We start from the raw sequence: 19864 nt of genomic DNA, 5'->3' as shown, positions 1-19864 counted from the left end.
GAGTAGTAGACCTCTTCAAGTGTAGACTAGACCAAATAACCGCCCCTTTGTGACCCTCCGTCAATCGTTGCCCTTCTGGTCTGACCCTGAAGACCTAGCCTACATGCAGCTAGAGGTATACCCACAGATTCCAGTTCTCCAGGAATGTGTAAGGTAGGTCCTAGTCTAGCAAGCTCGTCTACTCTTCAATTCCCTGGGATATCTCTTTGGCACGGAACCCAGATCAGGTGAACTTTGAACTGTTTAGCCATATCGTTAAAAAAAATTTAAGACAGTCGAAGGCGTTTTTTGAATTCAGAACTTTTATGCCAATCGTTGTTATTGAAGGATCTTCGCTTGATACACACTGCAGTGGTCGGGTAATCTTCTCGATATGATCTTCTTCTCTTTAAAGTACATCCCAAAGCCCAGCTGGACCATCCATTTTTGAACCATACATATAGATGTCTATTAGCAGGGATATCGTAGTTCCAATCAACCGATTGGAATAGTGGTACATTACTTTTTTATCAAAAAGCGGTTCAGGCATGTAATTCACACTGCCTGGAACTTTGGGCATTGTATCAAGGGAATAATGCCCGTAGGCGCCGCATGATCAAAGCGAAAGCATCATGAAATTCAGTGCATTATTCCTGTCCGGCAAAGCACCAAGTTATTTTGCGCTTACAGTAAATGGAACATTCTCTACCCTCAAGGAGATAGCTGCCACTGTAGGTAATTTGCATCTTCTATAGCCAATAATATATACTTAATGACCATATTCCAAAGTAGTACTTACTTGAGTTGTTCTCCTCCAGACCCATTTTTTAGATCTACAGATAGCAAGTCTGTGTTACTGCATCTTTTAGTAAGTAAGTTAATAATAAACTATATTTGGGTTGCTTTGATGCCTAGGAACTCCAGGTCCTTCATGTCTGAAGTCGGTTTCACATTATTGAATCCGGCGAGATGTCGCCGTAGTGCGACACTTTTTTGTAAAGAAGTTTTTACATGGCTGCCATACCAAATGGTACAGTACTTCACAAATGTCGCACCCATTAGGGGGAAATAACCACCGCCGAATTTTTTTTCTGATGTTCTCGCCAGGATTCGAAACCAGACGTTCGGCGTCGTAGGCGGACATGCTAACCTCTGCGCTACGGTTCGGTCCACATCATCATCAATCACATCAATAAGAAATACCTGTGCTAAATTTCAAGCGGACATCTTTGTTCATTTGACCGCTTCGACGGACAGATCAAGAATATATGAATTTTATGGGGTAGCGGATCAAAACTGTGGCGTGTTACAAACTGAAAGACTAGATTAATACACTACCAATCCTATAGTGGTAGGTATAATAATCCCCTAGAAGTCTCAAAGTCGATTTAATCAAAATAGTTAAAAATATAAACTTTCAGCACACCAATTGCCTAACCAATCTTGAAAAAAATGTTCAAGTCTAACAATTCTATAAATCCAAGCACAAATATATCCATCCGATCTTTAATAAAATCACAATATAAATTGTGTAGCTCACTGAAACTTATCAGGTGATATTAACAAAGGTCTACTTTTATTTGAAGTTTCTGAAATTCGATATGCAAAGCACAAATAACATACATACATACATATGTCATTCCCATAACAGAAAGTTAAAAAATAGCTGGACAAATCAAAAAGATGAAGGTAATAAATGCTAATATTATGGCTCTATAAATAATAGGGCAATGCACGTACGTGTATATGGCGGCTATACTTTCATCTAAACCGATGTCATTTAAATTGAATAAGTAATTTACCAGCAATATGGGGCCTCCCACTGTTATATATTTTTAGGGCAATCCATTTAGGATTTCGCCATGTGAATTTTGTTCACATTTTTTCACATGTAAGCATTTTTTCCCGAGCACCTGAAGTTTTCCGTTCTAGAGACTACTTCCTTGAGGAACAGGATTATCTAAAATTTCATTTTATATCAAACGCCAGCCCAAGGCAGCCACCAGATGGGTCGTTACTATCGTTTATTGTAGCATACTCGCAAAAAAGTGATAAAAGTGGATTTGAGCTGTTTTGCATTTGGCTACGAATAAATTAAAACGTAATAGCTGCAAATCGATATCGCTTATTTGGTGTTGAAATATTGTCGACTTTTATTACTGGCACCTCTTTTGACACATTTTTTGTTTTCCACACTTTTTAGCCATTGTTATTAACAGCATTTCGTGGCTGCTTATGCAGACCAAAGGACCGAAAATGCGCTGTGACCGCAGAGCAACATTTGCATGGCTGAGCAGTTAAATTGATTTGAATTTGCATTTTTTGTGTGCAACATAAAAAGCTTTGCATTTTTAAGTTTTTTCTTGTGTTAAATGCAAATTGAAAATATGTGCTCAAATCTTGTCGCAGGACAAAAAAATCATACCAGAGCAAAACCAATAGAGCCCGGATGGCTATGGAAACCGATGACAACAAAAAAATACCAAAAACTCAAGAAAAAAATAAATTTGATCACTCATTGGGCACCATACTCTGATGTAGAATTGCAATTGGTAAAAAGAAGAGTTGTTGGAAAAAATGCGGGCATTGCACGCATATTCTGGCCAATTTAACCCTATAGGAAGTAATGAAGAAGAAAGTGCCTACAAATGAAACCGTGGGAGTGACTTGTGTCTACTAATACAAGATGCAAAGAACAAATAGTAATAATTATTGCACAAAAAAAATGTCTTGAGAATGTCTTTTGACTGCTACTATAACCTTACCATTGACTGAGCTACTGCTACTGCTAGCAATATCCCAGAACTTTCAGTCATTTACAACTTATCGACAAGAGATTTCGAAAGCAGCTCCTACGGATATGATTATAACCATTGAAATTTGTTAGTAGGTTAGGTTAGGTTGAAAAGAGGGTGCAGATATTAATCCGCCCTTCGAAAAAGAAAATCTAAGTTAGGAATTTCGTGCTTCTTACAAAATCCTTAATAGTTTTCCATGATATTCCCCTAAGTCTAACAGATACCTTAGTGGCGGTATCTATTAGATGCGAAAGCCGGGCATTGACAAAGGAAATGCTCCAATGTCTCATCATCTTCCCCACATGCCGTATACATTCTATCACTTGCCACACCGATTTTACATAAGTGAGCTCGTAGTCCTTTGTGTCCCGTCGTGATACCAATAGCTATACTGACCTCCTTTTTAATTCCTTTCCCTAATAGCCTTGTCTTCTCACGATCTGGACCCCCCATGGGATTTTCCCCGTCCTACCGACCGTTTCGCTGTCCCACAGGGTTGTATGCGCATCCGCCGCCCAGGCCCTAAACTCGGACTGCGGACCCGAATGGCTCCAGGCTAAACAAGTCTATTGACGGCAGTCCTCTGGCGTTCACCGACAAAACGTCTGCCCTTTCCCCTTACTCCGTCATGTCCCGGCACCCAAACGATGCGGATTTTGCCATCCTCAGATAAGGCGTTAATCTCCTTAAACTGCAATACTGGTCGTGACCTTACCTGGTCCTGGTTGTTATTGCCCCTAACGCAATTTTACTGTCCGTAAAGATGTTCACACTCGACGTCCAAAACACCTCACGAATTCCGACGTCCAAAACACCTCACGCATTAGCACCAAAACAGCTCACGCATTCCGTAATCCCCCGGATCTCTGCCTGCAGGACTGTATTATGATCAGGCAGTCTAAAACAGATTTCAGACCCTGGGTTCTCAATGTTGACCACCAGTTCCACTCTGTCCTCCAGCTTTCATCCATCCGTGTAGCATGATTTTAAAGATGACAATACTAGGGCTCCGTCAATCCAAGACTGTGTAGCTGGCAGCAGTGCCTCGCACTCGACCCCAAGGTTCATCTCAGGTATCCGATCGGAAACCTCTCCACTTCCTTCCAGGTTTCCTATCATCGCCTCGATTATACCGCAATGGTATGAGCTGCTTCCATCCTCAATCTATTCTCCCATCGCCTTAAGTCTCATAGAAGCAGTGGCTGCCTCACACTTAATCTGTATGTCAATGGGTCGGATATCTAGAATAGTCTCCAGTACTCTAGTGGGCGTGGTCCTCATCGCTCCGCCTATGTCAAGGTAACATGTTCTCTGAACCTGTTGTATGGTCCTTATGTTGCACTTTATCTCCATACCAGAACACCAAACTACTGAGGCGTAAATAAGTATTGGTCTAATCACGCTCCTGTAGAGCCAGTGGACTATACTCAGATTCAGGCCCCATTTCGAGCCTGCGACCTGTCTACATGGTGCCCAACATCTGTGAGCCTTCCCAGTACGCTCCTGAATGTGAAACTTCCAATTCAGTTTCCTGTCCAAGATCACACCTAAGTAATTGACCTTGTCAGATATCGAAATCGTCTTATTGAGGAAACGTGGTGCGTCAAATTGGTCCACCTTCGTCTTCCTCGTGAACAGGCATATTTCAGTCTTCTTTGGTTTAACATTGAGACCTCTGGGTCTAGTCCAGTTATATGTCATATGCAAGACCGTTTTGGCCCTTCTGCAAAGCTGATTCGGATCCTTACCCCTTGTCTCGTCTTCGTACCAGACGAGCTCAAATCCCTCCTTAGTCATCATTCGTAATAGGTCATTTATGGTGGTCACCCATAGGAGTGGCGATAAAATGCCCCCTGTGGCGTACCTTGTGCCACTTTCTCCCTTATATTAATGTCATGGGACACATGACAAAAAAATTTTGCTGTCATAACACGCAATTTGTTGAAGATGGGACATCAGTAATTTTTTGTTAAATCAGCAATCATTTTCTTTTTTGGACTGAATCTTGGTGGTGTGGTCGTGGTGTGCTCCCACCATGGATTCTGTTAAAGTATGTAATCTATATCTGGTTATAGACCGATTCAAGACCCAAGACCCAAATCGGGAGATCGGTTTATATGGGAGCTACATCAGGTTACAAACCGACTTGCACTGTACTAAGCACAGATGTTGGAAGTCATAATAGAAAACTACATGCAAAATTTCAGCCGAATCGGACAAAAATTTCGGCTTGTAAAGGCTCAAGAATTAAATCTGGAAATCGGTTTATATGGGAGCTATAACAGGTTATGGGCCGATTTGGACCATACTTGGCACAATCGATGAAAGTTAACAGAACTCTACATGCAAATTTCCAGCCAATTGGAACAATAATTGCGGCTTCCAGGGGCTCAAGAAGTCAGATCGGGATATCGGTTTATACGGAATCTAAATCTAAATCTAAACCGATATGGCCCATTTGCAATCTCCAACGACCTACATCAATACTAAGTATCTGTGCAAAATTTCAAGCGGATAGCTCTACGCGTTCGACTGCTTTCGTGATTTCAACAGACGGACGGACGGGCAGACATGGCTAGATCGACTCAGAACATCGAAACGATCAAGCATAAATTTACTTTATGGGGTCTTAGGCGAATATTTTGAGGTGTTACAAACGGAATGACTAGATTAGTATACCCCCATCCTTTGGCGGTGGGTATAAAAAAGTTTTTTTTTAATGTCGCATGCCATCTTTTTATTTTAGGGACAATTTGATCATTTTTAAATAAAAGGAAACAAAATAACTTACATTACTTGTCTTTAATTGGCTATGACAAGCGCCTCGATCTTCTGCACTCATTCTCCAACACTCCTCCCGCACACTTCTCCCACACCAAGTTTCGAGATGGCTTTCACCATTTGATTTTCCATCGGAATTTTTGGTTTTGAAGAAATAAGTGGATCGGAAAATGATGCCAAAATGTTGTGTAGGTTCTCATTTTTCCTTACCCCAGATGCTTTAAACGTATTCTGTTATCTATATATATTACTAGCTGACCCGGGACCGCTCCGCTGCGCCTTCTTTTACTTTATATGGAACAAAAGTTTCCTTCGAATATTTATTTCCGACAATTAAAGATCTTTAAGTGAAATACTATGCTAACTTGAATAACATTTTAACAATAGAAGTGCCTTTGTCTGAATCCCATATGATCTTTATTGGTCTACGAATTTAAGTTTGGATGTAAGGTGTACTCCATTCTTAAAATACTTCATTTCAGACCGATATTCTCATGATGTCTTATTTGGTGGTGTTTTCGGGGGGAGAGTTGGTCCCCCAGATACTTGGCCCTGAAAAAATATCAGCATCGTGCTCTTCTCTAAAATATCATTTATTTAAATCCCATATTGCCATTGGCTTAAGAGGAGTTTACAGGATGAGGCGTCCTCCAAACACATGTTGTCAAACCCCAAAATAGGTTGTCAAACTCGTTTTCTAATCTCAAATAATTTTCATTTGAGCCACATATTGGCATGGTCGAAAAATTTGACCCCTTGGGGGAAGGGGTGATGCCCTAAATACATGGTCCTACATTTGGATATCAAATTCGTATTCTACTCCCAAATACCTTTATTTAAGCTCCATATTGCGATGGTCACTAAAAAATTGCTGTTTGTGGGTTATTTTGGTAAAGGGTTAGACCTCCAGAAAATTGACCTATACCCCCAATACCTTTCATTTAAGCTCCACATTGACATGGTCGGTAAATATGCCCGATTTAGAGGTGCTTTGGGGATTGGGGTGGTCCCCAAACACTAATGCCCAGAAAATATATCAGCAACGTGCTCTATTCTCATTTATCTATATGTCGTTTATTTTAACCCCATATTGCCATTGGCCTCAAAATGGGATATCAAATTCATTTTCTAATCTCATTTAAACTCCTTATTGCAAAAGTCAGCATATATGTCCGGTTTGAGGTATTGGCCCTAAAGACTATGAATATTTAGTTCCACTCTCTTTAAAACCCAAATTGTCTTGGTGAGCAAATACGTCCTCTTTGGGGGTTGTTATGGTGGTGTGACGTCCGCTAGACAGTTGGCCCCTAATGTTGATATCAGATACGTGGTCTACTTCCACATACCTTTAATTTGAGCACCATATTTCCATAGTCGGCAAACATAACCGGCTTGGGGGGTGTTTTGGGGGGTGGGCGGCCACTCAGTGAGTTAGCATTGAAAATATATATCGGATTCGTGTTCCACTTTAAAAACCCTCTTACTTGAGCCTCATATTACAATAGTCAGAAAATACTTACTATTTGGGTGGTGTTGTGGGGGTGGGGTGGCCCCATAGACACTTTTCCCGAATATTGCTATCAAATTCGTACTTTACTCCTAAACACCTTTCATTTGAGCCCCATATTGCTATGGTCGTAAATTTGTCCCCTTTGGGGGATGTTTTTGGTGTGAGGCGGCCCCCCAAACACTTGGTCGCATATTTGGAAATCAAATTCAAATTCTACATTCAAATACCTTTTATTTAAGCGCCATATTCCCATGGTTAATAAATAAGTCCTGTTTGGGGGGTGTTTTGGGGAAGGGGTGGACCCCCGGAAACGTGGTCCCACATTTGGACATCAGATTCGTATTCTACTCGCAAATACCTTTCATTTGAGTCCCATATTGCCATGGTCGGTAAATATGTCCGATTTAGGTGTGTTTTGAGGCTTGGGGTGGTCCCCCTAGCACTTGGTCCGACAATTGGATATCAGATACGTTTTCTTATCCTAAATACCTTTCATTTGAGTCCCATATTGTCGTGATTGGTCTAAATATATGTTTGGTAGGTTTTATAGTGGGGCAGCCCCCATTGGTACCACATCCGAAATTTGGATACCAAATTTTTATTTTTAGGGTACTATATGAGAGCACACAATTTCGATTAAATCGCACCACCCATCTCCGAGATCTGGCGTTTATGAAAATTTGGGTAAGGGGGAGGGTCCGCCGTACATAGTCCAAATTGTTTAAAAAATGCTGTACTTGCTTCCTTCTGATATTTTTCTTATCCTAAGTTGATGTATTCTTATACCCTCCAAAATAGGATGGGGGTATACTAATTTCGCCATTCTGTTTGCAACTCCTCGAAATATTCGACTAAGACCCCATAAAGTACAATATATATGTATATTCTTGTTCGTCGTGACATTTTAAGTCGATTTAGCCATGTCCGTCCGTCCGTCTATATGTCGAAAGCACGCTTACTTTCGAAGGAGTAAAGCCAGCCGCATGAAATTTCGCACAAATACTTCTTATTTGTGTAGGTCAGTTGGGATTGTAAATGGGCTATATAGGTCCATGTTTTGGTATAGCTGCCATAAAAACCGATCTCGTGTCTTGATTTCTTGAGCCACTAGAGGGCACAAATTTTTATCCGATTTGGCTGAAATTTTGAACGAAGTGTTTTGTTATAACTTGTAGCAAATGTGCCGAGTATGGTTTATATCGGTCCATAACCTGATATAGCTGCCATATAAACCGATCTCGGGTCTTCTTCCGATTTGGCTGAAATTATGCATGAGGTGTTTTACTATTACTTCCAACAACTGCGTCAACTATGGTTGAAACAGTCCATAACCTTATTTCGCTGCCATATAAACCGATCTCTAGTCTTGAATTCATGAGCTGCTAGAGGGCACAGTTCTCATCCGATTTGGCTGAAATTTTGCACGAGGTGCTTTATTACGACTTCCAATTACTGTGCGAAATATGTTTCAAATCGATCCATAACCTGATATAGCTGCCATATAAACCGATTTGGGATCTTGACTTCTGGAGCCACTAGAGGACGCAATTATTATCCGATTTGAAATTTTGTACAACGGCTCCTCCCACGGCCTCCAACACACGTGTCAAATATGGTCAGAATCGGTCTTTAGCCTGAAACAGTGTATATATTCTTGATCAGCTTAAAAATCTAAGACGATTTAGACATGTCCGTCCGTCTGTCTGTTGAAATCACGCTACAGTCTTTAAAAATAGAGATATTGAGCAGAAATTTTGCACAGATTCTTTTATTGTTCATAAGCAGGTTAAGTTCGAAGATGGGCTATATCGGACTATATCTTGATATAGCCCCTAATAGACCGATCCGCATATTTAGGCTCTTAGGCCCATAAAAGCCACATTTACTATCCGATTTTGCTGAAATTTTTGACAGTGAGTTGTGTTAGGCCCTTCGACATCCTTAGTCAATTTGGCTCAGATCGGTTTAGATTTGGATATAGCTGCCATATAGACCGATCCTCCGATTTAGGGTCTAAGGCCCATAAACGCCACATTTATTATCCGATTTTCCTGAAATTCAGGACAGTGAATTGTGTTAGGCCCACCGATATCCTTCGTCAATTTAGCCCAGATCGGTCCGGATTTGGATACAGCTGCCATGTAGACCGATCTTTCGATATATGGTGTTACCCCCATAAAAGCCACATTTATTATCCGATTTTGCTGAAATTTGGGACTGTGTGTTGTGTTTAGCCCTTCGACATTCTTCGTCAATTTGGCTCAGATCGGTTTAGATTTGGATATAGCTGCCATATAGACCGATCCTCCGATTTAGGGTCTAAGGCCCATAAACGCCACATTTATTGTCCGATGTCGCCGAAATTTGGGACCGTGAGTTAAGTTAAGCCCCTTGACATATTTCTGCAATATCGCACAGATCGATCCAGATTTGGATATAGCTGCCATATAGACCCATATCTAGGTTTTAGGTTTTGGGGCAATTAAAGACGCATTTATTGTCCGATGTCGCTGAAATTTGAGACAGTTCCTTTAATTACGCTCTTCGACGTCCTTCTTCAATTTTGCCCAGATCGCTCCAGATTTGAATATAGCTGCCATATAAACCGATCTCTCGATTTAAGGTTTTGGGCCCATAAAAGAGGCATTTATTGTCCTATTTCGCCGAAATTTGGGACAGTGCTCTGTATTAGGCTCTTCGACATTTTTGTGCAACTTGGCCCAAATCGGTCCAGATTTCGATATAGCTGCCATGTAGACCGATATCTCGATTTAAAGTCTTGGCGTAATAATAAAAGGAATTTATAATCCGATTTAGCACAGTGACTTATGTTAGGCATCCGTGTCGTATATGGTTCAGATCGGTTTATTTTTAGATATAGCTACTGTACTTATTAGTATTTGGTCCAAATCGGAACATAAGGTATGAAATTTTCACCGAATTTTGATGAAAGGTGGTTTACATATATACCCGAGGTGGTGGGTATCCAAAGTTTGGCCCGGCCGAACTTAACGCTTTTTTACTTGTTTTTCAAGTCAAGCTTTTTTTCTCTTTTTGTACCCACCATCATAAATTGGGGTGTATACTAATCTAGTCATTCCGTTTATAACACCTTGAAATATTCATCTTAGACCCCATAGACCCGGCCAAATTTGTAAAATAAACATCGTAAAAAAGGCGGAAGTTTATTTGGATATGTTTTACACACGGCTCAAGGAATACAATAAGATAACCTGAGCGGTAAAACGTGCCTGCTGGAAGCTTTTCTGCGCATACTGCGAAAGCCTGGCAGGAGGCAAGGGTGGTATTTATACCCTAGCCCGGCAAGACAAGTTATGCGACACCAAAGGCCTACAGACCTAAGCCTTACGTCCTTACGTCCAAAACCATGGAACATATTGTTGACACCATAATAAATAGTAGAAATCCAGCGACCTGTTCAAATAAAAAATGCACGCCTAAGTCAAGGGAAGGCCGGTGGAGACTGCCCTGTACGAGGTTGTGCATAAACAAGAAGAATCCTTCGATGCCAAAACGTACACCCTGGCGGTATGCATTGACATTGAGGGGGCTTTTAACAATGTGCGGAACGACACACTGATCCAATCCTTAGACCAGTACCGGGTGAACCCGGTCCTTAGAGACTGGATAAACCATATGCTAAGGAACAGGTGGATAAATTGTGTGTCCCATGGGATAAATATAAGGGTGAAGGTGGTACAAGATAGGTCACAGGGGGGCATTTTATCGCCACTCCAATGGGTGACCACCATAAATGACCTATTACGGATGCTGACTGAGGGGGATTTTAGCCCGCGTGCTACGCAGACGATGTTATAATGCTCACGAAGTTTTTTGTTCTGACTTCCAAAGAGGTCTAAAAGCGAATATAGCTCCCATATAAACCGATCTCCCGATTTGACTTCATGATCCCTTACAAGCCGCAATTTTTGTCCGATTTGGCTGAAACTTTGTTTGTATAGTTTTAGTATGACTTTCAACAACTGTGCCAAATGCGGTCCAGATCAGTCTATAACCTGATATAGCTCCCATGTAAACCGGTCTATATATCATCCTTGTTCGGGTCCTAGAAACTTTAATTTTTGCCTTCAACTAAATTTATTTTGAATAAATTCCTAGTAGAATCCATGGTGGTGGGTTCCCGAGGTTCGACCCGGCCGAACTTAACACACTTTTACTTGTTTCTCGATAGCATATTGAAATTTTGCTAAATTTATTTGCACTACTTTAACAATTTATATTTTCAATTTCTCATTTTTCGATTTTAGTTGTTCTTTCCTATGTATTGAAATGTTGCTGCCCATTTTAACCATTTTACATCAAAATTGCAGATATTCTCCACTCACACCACCTACACGAAATTGGTTTCCTGTTAAAGGTGTTTCCATTGCCGCAGGCTCATCGCACTGCAATCAATTCATCTGTGAGGTGGAATTGGAAAAACTAAATGCACACTCATCAGGCTCGTACCGATGCGAAGTTTCCGGTGATGCACCCGAATTCAAATTAATCGATAAAACTGCAAATATGACAGTTGGCGGTAAGTTTGTTATTTGAACAATTGATGGCATCTTTGATCCACAATAGTAGGTGAAAAACCTAATGAGCCTAATTACAATTTTCTAAAGTACAGTCCAATTTTTTACTCCGCAGTCGTTAGTTCTCATAGATGAACTTATTTTTACGTTTAACAAATACCAGTTCCAACTTACAAAATCCACAATTTGATTATGTTAGATGTTTCAATTTGCATCTCATCGCTATTAAAACGTGGACATTCAAGTATGATCACCTTTTTGCGAATGAATGAAAAGTACTAACGAATTGGCCATTATGTTGTATCGGTAGCTCTAAACACGACTATTAGTGTGAAAATGACCATAAGAGAATAAATGAATTGAAAGCTAAAACCAAATGGTAGAAAAAATGTGCGTATGATTTGACTTTTTAAATTATTACGAGTGAGTTGCATTAGAACAGTCCATAGAATGCTATAATTATTTTTGACATTGACCAAGTTTATACTGTGTTCCCTTTCACACATATGTATGGCGAAAAGAAGTGCGAATGAGTAAAATAGATGTCTAGCTTCTATCACATGATAGAATGGCGCAGTGGCAAACTATTGCCCACTCCATGGAAAATGCCGCGAAATCCGTACTTGGGTACCGGGAGCATCCTCCAAAAACCCATGGTACGACCATGAGTGTCGAGATGCTACTGAAGCCAAGAATGCGGCATATAGAGCAATCCTGCAATCAGTAGCAACGCGCCAGATGAAGGAGTGGTATCGGGAGAAAAGGAGAGAGGAGAAGCGTCTATTCCGCAGAAAGAAAAAGGAAATGGAAAGACGTGAGTGCGAGCGAATTGAGATGTACAGGAGTCAGAATGAAGTCCGGAAATTCTACCAAAGAATTAAACACCAAACCGATGGCTTTGGTGCTGGCAAATCCTCCTTCAGAGACAAAGATGGAAATCTGGTGACTGGCACAGATAACATGCAGAAGATATGGAAAGAACATTTTACCCAACCGCTAGTGTCCGATGTTGGCGGCGAAGAGGATACCGCAGAACCAATCCCTGATGATGGTATAGAATGTTTACCTCCTAGTCAGAATGAGGTCCAAGTAGCAGTAACCCGATTAAAGAACAACAAGGCAGCAGGAGCCGACGGGTTACCCGCTGAACTATTTAAGACCGGAGGCAACACGCTGATAAGGCGTATGCATCAGCTTATCTGCGCAATCTGGCTAGAAGAACGCATACCCGATGATTGGAACCTCAGCATACTATGTCCCGTACACAAGAAAGGAGACAAGACGGAATGTGCCAACTACAGAGGAATAAGACTCCTCCCCATCGCATACAAGATACTCTCGAGCGTACTGTGTGAAAGATTAAAACCTAAAGTCAATGAGATAATTGGGCCCTATCAATGCGGCTTTAGACCTGGTAAATCCACCCTAGACCAGATATTCACACTGCGCCAAATCCTGGAAAAGACCCGAGAAGGACAAATCAACACCTACCACCTCTTTGTTGACTACAAAGCCGCCTTCGATACTCCTGTACGTTCAAAGGTATTTCAAGCCATGCCTGAGTTTGGTATCCCTGCAAAATTAATAAGACTCTGCAGGATGACACTTGCTGATACACGTTCCTCAGTAAGAATAGGAAAGAATCTCTTCGAACCATTTAATACCAAACGAGGTTTCAGACAAGGAGACAGCCTCTCGTGTGATCTCTTTAATATCCTGCTGGAGAAGATTATACGAAATGCAGATGTGAATATCGTCTATGCCGACGATATCGATATCATAGGTCGGTCGCCGGAGGTAGTTAGTGCAGCCTTTGAAAGAATCGAAAGAGAGTCAGTGAAAACCGGTCTGGCAGTAAATGGAGATAAGACGAAATGGATGGTTTCAACTCCTAAAAAGCCTTGCACAACCGAGCAGATAAAGAAAATGGAGGAAGTTGGGAACCACAACTTTGAGATAGTCAGTAACTTTATCTACCTAGGCACCGCCGTAACCGAAACGAATGACGCCAATTTTGAGATAAAGCGAAGAATAATACTGGCAAACAGAAGCTACTCTACTACACTGATACTACCCGTGCTGTTATATGGTTCTGAAGCATGGGTACTTGTGAAAGCAGATGAGGCAGTTCTTGGAGTATTTGAGAGAAAGATTCTTCGTAAAATATATGGACCAGTTTGCGTTAACGGAGAATATAGGCGACGCATGAACCACGAGCTGTATGACGACGATAGCATAGTTATACGCATCAAAATACAACGGCTGTGCTGGCTAGGTCATGTTGTCAGAATGGATGAAGAATCTCCAGCAAAGAAGTATTTTGAAGGAAAACACGGTGGTACACGCAAACCGGAAAGACCAAAGCCCGATGGAAAGATCAAGTTGTGGGAGACACCTCGAAACTTGGTGTCAGAGATTTGAATGAGCGCAGAAGATCTAGGCGCTTGAAACGCTATTCTACGTTCGGCTAGTGGAACAAACATTCTGTCGTAGCCAATTAAAGTAAGTAAGCTTCTATCACATACAGAAATAAAGTGCAGTAGATAGACAGTCAAAATTTCAAAAAGAAAAGACAGTATGGTTTATTTATCTCTCCATAAAAAATAATCTTTTAACCTATGATTTTTACGAAAAACAAAATTATAGTAAACAAGTAAAAAGGCGTTAAGTTCAGCCGGGCCGAACTTTGGAACTTCGGGTATATATGCAAACCACTTTTCGTCAAAATCCGGTGAAAAATGCGTACCTTATGCTCCATAGCAGCTTTATCGAAATATGTTCAAATATATGCCAAGTTTCAGATATATGTCGAAGAGCCTAACACAACTCACTGTTCCAAATTTCGGCGAAATCGGACGACAAATGCGCCTTTTATGGCCCCAAAAGCTTAAATCGAGAGATCGGTCTATATAGCAGCTATATCCAAATCTGGACCGACCTGGGACAAACTGAAGAATGATATCGAAAGTCTGAACACAACTCACCGTCCTAAATTTCGGCGACATCGGACAATCATGCGCATTTTATGGGCTCAAAACCTTAAATCGAAAGATAGGTCTATATGGCAGCTATATCCAAATCCGGACCGATCTGTGCCATATTGCGGAAGTATATCGAAGAGCTTAACACGACTCACTGTCCCAAATTTCTGCGACTTCGGACAATAAATGCGCCTTTTATGGGCCCAAAACCTTTAATCAAGAGATCGGTCTATATGGCAGCTATATCCAAATCTGGATCGATCTGGGCCAAACTGATGAAGGATGCCGAAGGGCCTAACACATCTCACTGTCCCGAATTTCCGCAAAATCGGATAATAAATGTGGCTTTTATGGGTCTACGACCCTAAATCGGAAGATCGGTCTATATCAAGATATAGTCCGATTTAGCCCATCTTCGAACTTAACCTGTTCATGGACAAAAAAAATCTGTGCATAGTTTCAACTCAATATCTCTATTTTTAAAGACTGTAGCGTATTTCAACAGACAGACGGACAGACGGACGGACATGGCTAGATCGTCTTAGATTTTTACGCTGGTCAAGAATATATACACTTTATAGGGTCGGAAATGGATATTTCGATATGTTGCAAACGGAATGACAAAATGAATATACCCCCAACCTAATTATTTTAGTTTGTAATGACATATTTTGTTTAGATTTTATTTAAAATACATCTACAATAAAAGAAAATTATTAAGCAAGTTTTTTCAGTAGAGGCTAAACTATGAAAATATTTTTATTTAACAAAAACTGAAAAAAGATCAATTTTATACCCTCCACCATAGGATGGGGGTATACTAATTTCGTCAATCAGTTTGTATCTACTCGAAATATTCGTCTAAGATCCCATAAAGTATACATATTCTTGATCGATATGAAATTTTAAGTTGATGTCCTTGTTCATGTTGTCCATGTTCATGTTGAAGTCCATGTTCGTCCGTGCGTCTGTCTGTCGAAAGCATGCAAACTTTCAAAGAAGTGAATTTAACCGCTTGCAATTTTGCACAAATACTTTCTATTAGTGTAGGTCGGTCCGATCTGGGGGTTTGACTTCTACAGCCTCTAGAGGGAGCAATTCCTATCCGATTTGGCTGAAATTTGGCATGGCAGCTTTCGTTATGACTTCCAATAACTGGGCAAAGTATAGTTTAAATCGGTCCATAACCTGATATAGCTGCCATATAAACCCATCTTGAATCTTGACTTCTTGAGCCTAAAAAGCGCAGTTACAATCCGATTTTGTTGAAATTTGGCATGCCGTATTTCGCTATGACTTCTAACAACTGTGCTAAATATGGTTGAAATCGGTTCATAACCTGATATAGCTGCGTAGAAACTGATCTGGAAGCTTGATTTCTTAAACCTTTAGAGGGCGTAATTATTATCCGATTTGGCTGAAATTTTTTACAACGGCTTCTCCCATGACCTTTAATATACGTGTCAAATATGGTCTGAATCGGTCTATAGCACGTAACAGCTCCCATATAAACCAATCTCTCTATTTTACTTCTTGAGCCCCTAAAGGGCGCAATTCTTATTCGAATTGACTGACATTTTACACGGTGACTTCTACAGTGGTCTCCAACATTCAACTTGATCGTGATCAGAGTTCGACCATAACTTGATATAACTCCAATAACATAGGAATTCAACAAATGAGATCCATGGTGGACGGTATATAAGATCCGGCCGATATTAGCATGCTTTTAATTGTTTGATTTTCAAACTTCATTATTTTAAACTGGATAATCGGATTTAGACGCTCTTTTCAGCAAATTCATTTTAATTTTCGTCGGCAATCCAAATAATATAACAGAATGAATGAATCTAACGACAAATGATTCGTAATTCGCAAAATACGAAGCACTTCCCAGCCTAATTTCAAAAAAAAAAAACATGCGAAATCCCTGAGTCCAAAAGATATAGTGTAGACTCATGCGGACTTTTTTGTAGTTATCCGAAAAAATTTGGAAATCGGATGATGAGGTTTTTTTCTTAATTTTACTAGACACAATTTCTTAAGATAGCAATACTGATTAAGAAATTTTTTAGTCCATTATTTAAATCTCAAAGCTTTTGGGATATGGTAATCCCTTAAAATGGTGTGTTACTTTTCTTTTATCTAGAAGGAAGGGGCAATCCTGGGTAACCCAACATGTTTACTTTTACTAAATGTATAAACATACACGACATTTTGCTGAACCCATTCTAATAAGTGCACAACTAAGCTTTGGATTGTTCCCGCTCAACTCGTGACGCATTTATAAAGAGTTTTACCACATCCAAACAATGACAAATTCGAATCTATTGTGAAATGTGTTTTATAAATCGAATGCCCCAGGGAATGAAATGATTCCCTGCAAACCTCCAGCCAACTCCTGAAAAGCGATTTAATGGAACCAATTACTCAAATTTTATGGCAAATGTTTAAATGACCTTTAAGGCCCACCAGAGAGATAGACCATTGAGATAGGCAGACTAGCGGACGAATTTATAAAGCTTTTAAAAATAGTTTGAAAATAAAATTAGACCAAATGTTTTCATTTTTAGATTAAAAATCCCCAAGGCTCATAAAGCTTTAAATGTCTGCTGCACAATCTATGGCATTTAGTTTGAACATTTGCGAAACTTTTGAGCAACCAAATATTCCTTTATAATAAAGTAGTTATGCAAAAATATGTTACTTTGCATTTTTTGTTGCCCTTCTCTTGATAGCCACAAATTACCGTACCATTGGTGACAACAAGTGTAATAAATGGTCAGATCAACTGGGCAAATAAAACCAGCAATCCGACAGTTGTGTGTGGTCTACAAAGAAACTCCTGCTCAACATTCTTCTGTTTTTATATGTGGTTAACATAAAAGTGTATCCTTAAACCAAAGCTTTTAGAACCCTATTGGTGGTTAAATTAGTTTACAAAATAGGCGATTTGAGACATAAAGTACTTAAACAGTTCCATTTGTAAACAAATATTTGAGGAATAAAATCAAGTAAAGTCTGCCGTTGAATACCTTACATACGAATATAAGGTGTGATACAAATTAATGGTAAGTGATATTTCGCCTTTAGTTCTTCTGTACTTGTTCAAAGAGAATATGACTGCATTTAAAATTAATATTTGCCGTATATACGCACAATCAGAAAAATTTGTTATTGAAAACAGCAAAAATGTTTGCTGAAATAACAGAAAGTCTGCTGAAAATGGGACATCCGTAATCTTTTATTAAAGCAGAAAACATTTTCTGCTGTTTTCAAATGGTAAAAAGTTAAAAATTGGCTATAATGTCATATATATTGTAAAAACTTTATTATTCCATCCTATCTTTTAATTTTAGGGGTTTATCATTGCATTTCGTTATTTCTTTTCACTATTTGCATGCTAACTTTCTAAGGAATAAACCTAGGCGCTTGAAATTTTGCACGAATACTTCCTATTGGTGTGGTTAGGTTAGGTTTAAGCGGCAGTCTGCTAACAGACTCGCTTAGACGTTTTCGTCCATTGTGATTCCAAAGGAACAGATGAAGCAATATGTCTTCTAGTTCCTATCGTTGAACCATCCTGATCGCTTTAAAAAGCCCAACAACTTGCGAATGTTCACATGCGCTAAATCAGACTGCGCTAAATCAGACTGCGCTAAATCAGACTGCGCTAAATCAGACTGAGCTAAATCAGACTCGCTTAGACGTTTTCGTCCATTGTGATTCCAAAGGAACAGATGAAGCAATATGTCTTCTAGTTCCTATCGTTGAACCATCCTGATCGCTTTAAAAAGCCCAACAACTTGCGAATGTTCATATGCGCTAAATCAGACTCGTTCTCAAAGAAATGAGAACCTTAAGTGAGGATCCTTCTGATTGCTAGTGCTGGACGCACACAGAAGGTGTTGTATTGTCTCTTCTCTTCGACGTCTTCACAGCTTCTGCGAATGTCGTTGCTGGCAACCTTCAGTCTGTCAGCATGTTTTCGGTTAAACAGTGACCTGTCATGACGGACACAATGATTGAGAAGTCTGTTTTTGCCAATGACAGCAAAGCAGTAGACCTCTTCAAGTCTAAATGAGGCCACATAGTTTTGGAATGCTCCCAACCTTCTCTTTGTGACCATCTATCATTCGTTGTCCTTCCTGGTCCTGAAAACTTGGCTAGAGGCATGCCCACAGATTCCTGTTTCCATGGAGTGTGTAAGGTAGTTCCTAGTCTCACAAGCTCGTCCGTTTTACAATTCCCTGGGTTATCTCTGTGGCCCGGCACCCAGAACAGGTGAATTTTGAACTGTTCAGTCATTTCGTTGAGAGATCTGCGACAGTCAAGGGCGGTTTTTGTGTTCAGAAATACGTTCTCCGCGGATTTGATTGCTGTCTGGAAGATATTTATGCCAATCGTCGTTATGGCATTACATCATAGCCCTTCCACTACTTCCTTAATTTCAAGGATCTCCGCTTGACACACACTTCAGTGGCCGGGTAACCTCTTCGATATGACCAGTTCTAGATCTTTAGAGTACACCCCAAAGCCAACCTGGTCGTCTAGTTTGGAACCATCCGTATAGAAGTCTATCTAACTTCTATTACCAGGTATATCGTAGTTCCAATCGGTTCTTTCAGTAATAGTGGTACAGTACTTTTTATCAAAAAGCGGCACAGGTAAGGTGTAATTCACACTGCCTTGAGCATCGGATATTGTATTAAGGATAACACATTGTCCGTAGCCGCCACAGAACCAAAGTGAAAGCTCCCTTAGCTTCACAGCAGTGGTCGCAGCAATTTGTCTAGCACAATATCCGGAGGCGTAAGATGCAAGATATAGTGCATCAGATGGTGTCATTCTCAGTGCGGCTGTGATGCAAAAACAAGCCAACCTTTGGATCCGGTTGAGTATTGAACAGTAGGTGGACTTTTAAAGTGCCGTCCATCAGACCACAACACCATATAGCATTATAGGTCTAACAACTGCAGTATATACCCAATGCATAACGTGCTGTCTAAGCCCAACTTTTGACAATGGCTCTCTGGCAGGTGTATAAGGCAAGAGTTGCCTTTCTTGAGCTTTCTAAAATGTTGGATCTGAAGATCAATTTTTTTCCTTCCAAGGAGACAGGTGCCACTGCAGGCAACATGTATCTCCTGCTGAAAATTTCTTGCACGGATTTATACCTAGACCACTTTCGGTAGCCCACTTCGCTGTTGCACGTAGAGCTTTTTGAAGTATATCTCGTAGTGTGAGTCGTTTGGG

At 40.3% G+C, this 19864-nt stretch overlaps 1 protein-coding gene across 11 annotated transcripts in view; it reads left to right on the top strand.

Moving 5' to 3' along the window:
* The window catches only part of LOC106093003 (fasciclin-3), a 649496-nt gene that overhangs the window by 526601 nt on the left and 103031 nt on the right, over nucleotides 1-19864 (top strand). For all 11 annotated transcript variants that reach the window (XM_059363882.1, XM_059363878.1, XM_059363879.1 and 8 more), the window contains exon 4: nucleotides 11421-11629. In XM_059363882.1, coding sequence (XP_059219865.1) covers nucleotides 11421-11629 — 209 coding nt within the window. The remainder of the gene's footprint in view (nucleotides 1-11420; nucleotides 11630-19864) is intronic.

The sequence above is a fragment of the Stomoxys calcitrans genome, chromosome 2 (assembly GCF_963082655.1).
Source record: "Stomoxys calcitrans chromosome 2, idStoCalc2.1, whole genome shotgun sequence".
In the NCBI taxonomy this organism is placed as follows: Eukaryota; Metazoa; Arthropoda; class Insecta; order Diptera; family Muscidae; genus Stomoxys; species Stomoxys calcitrans.
The sequence above is the reverse complement of the archived record's forward strand: the minus strand, read 5'-3'. Positions and strand labels throughout refer to the sequence as shown.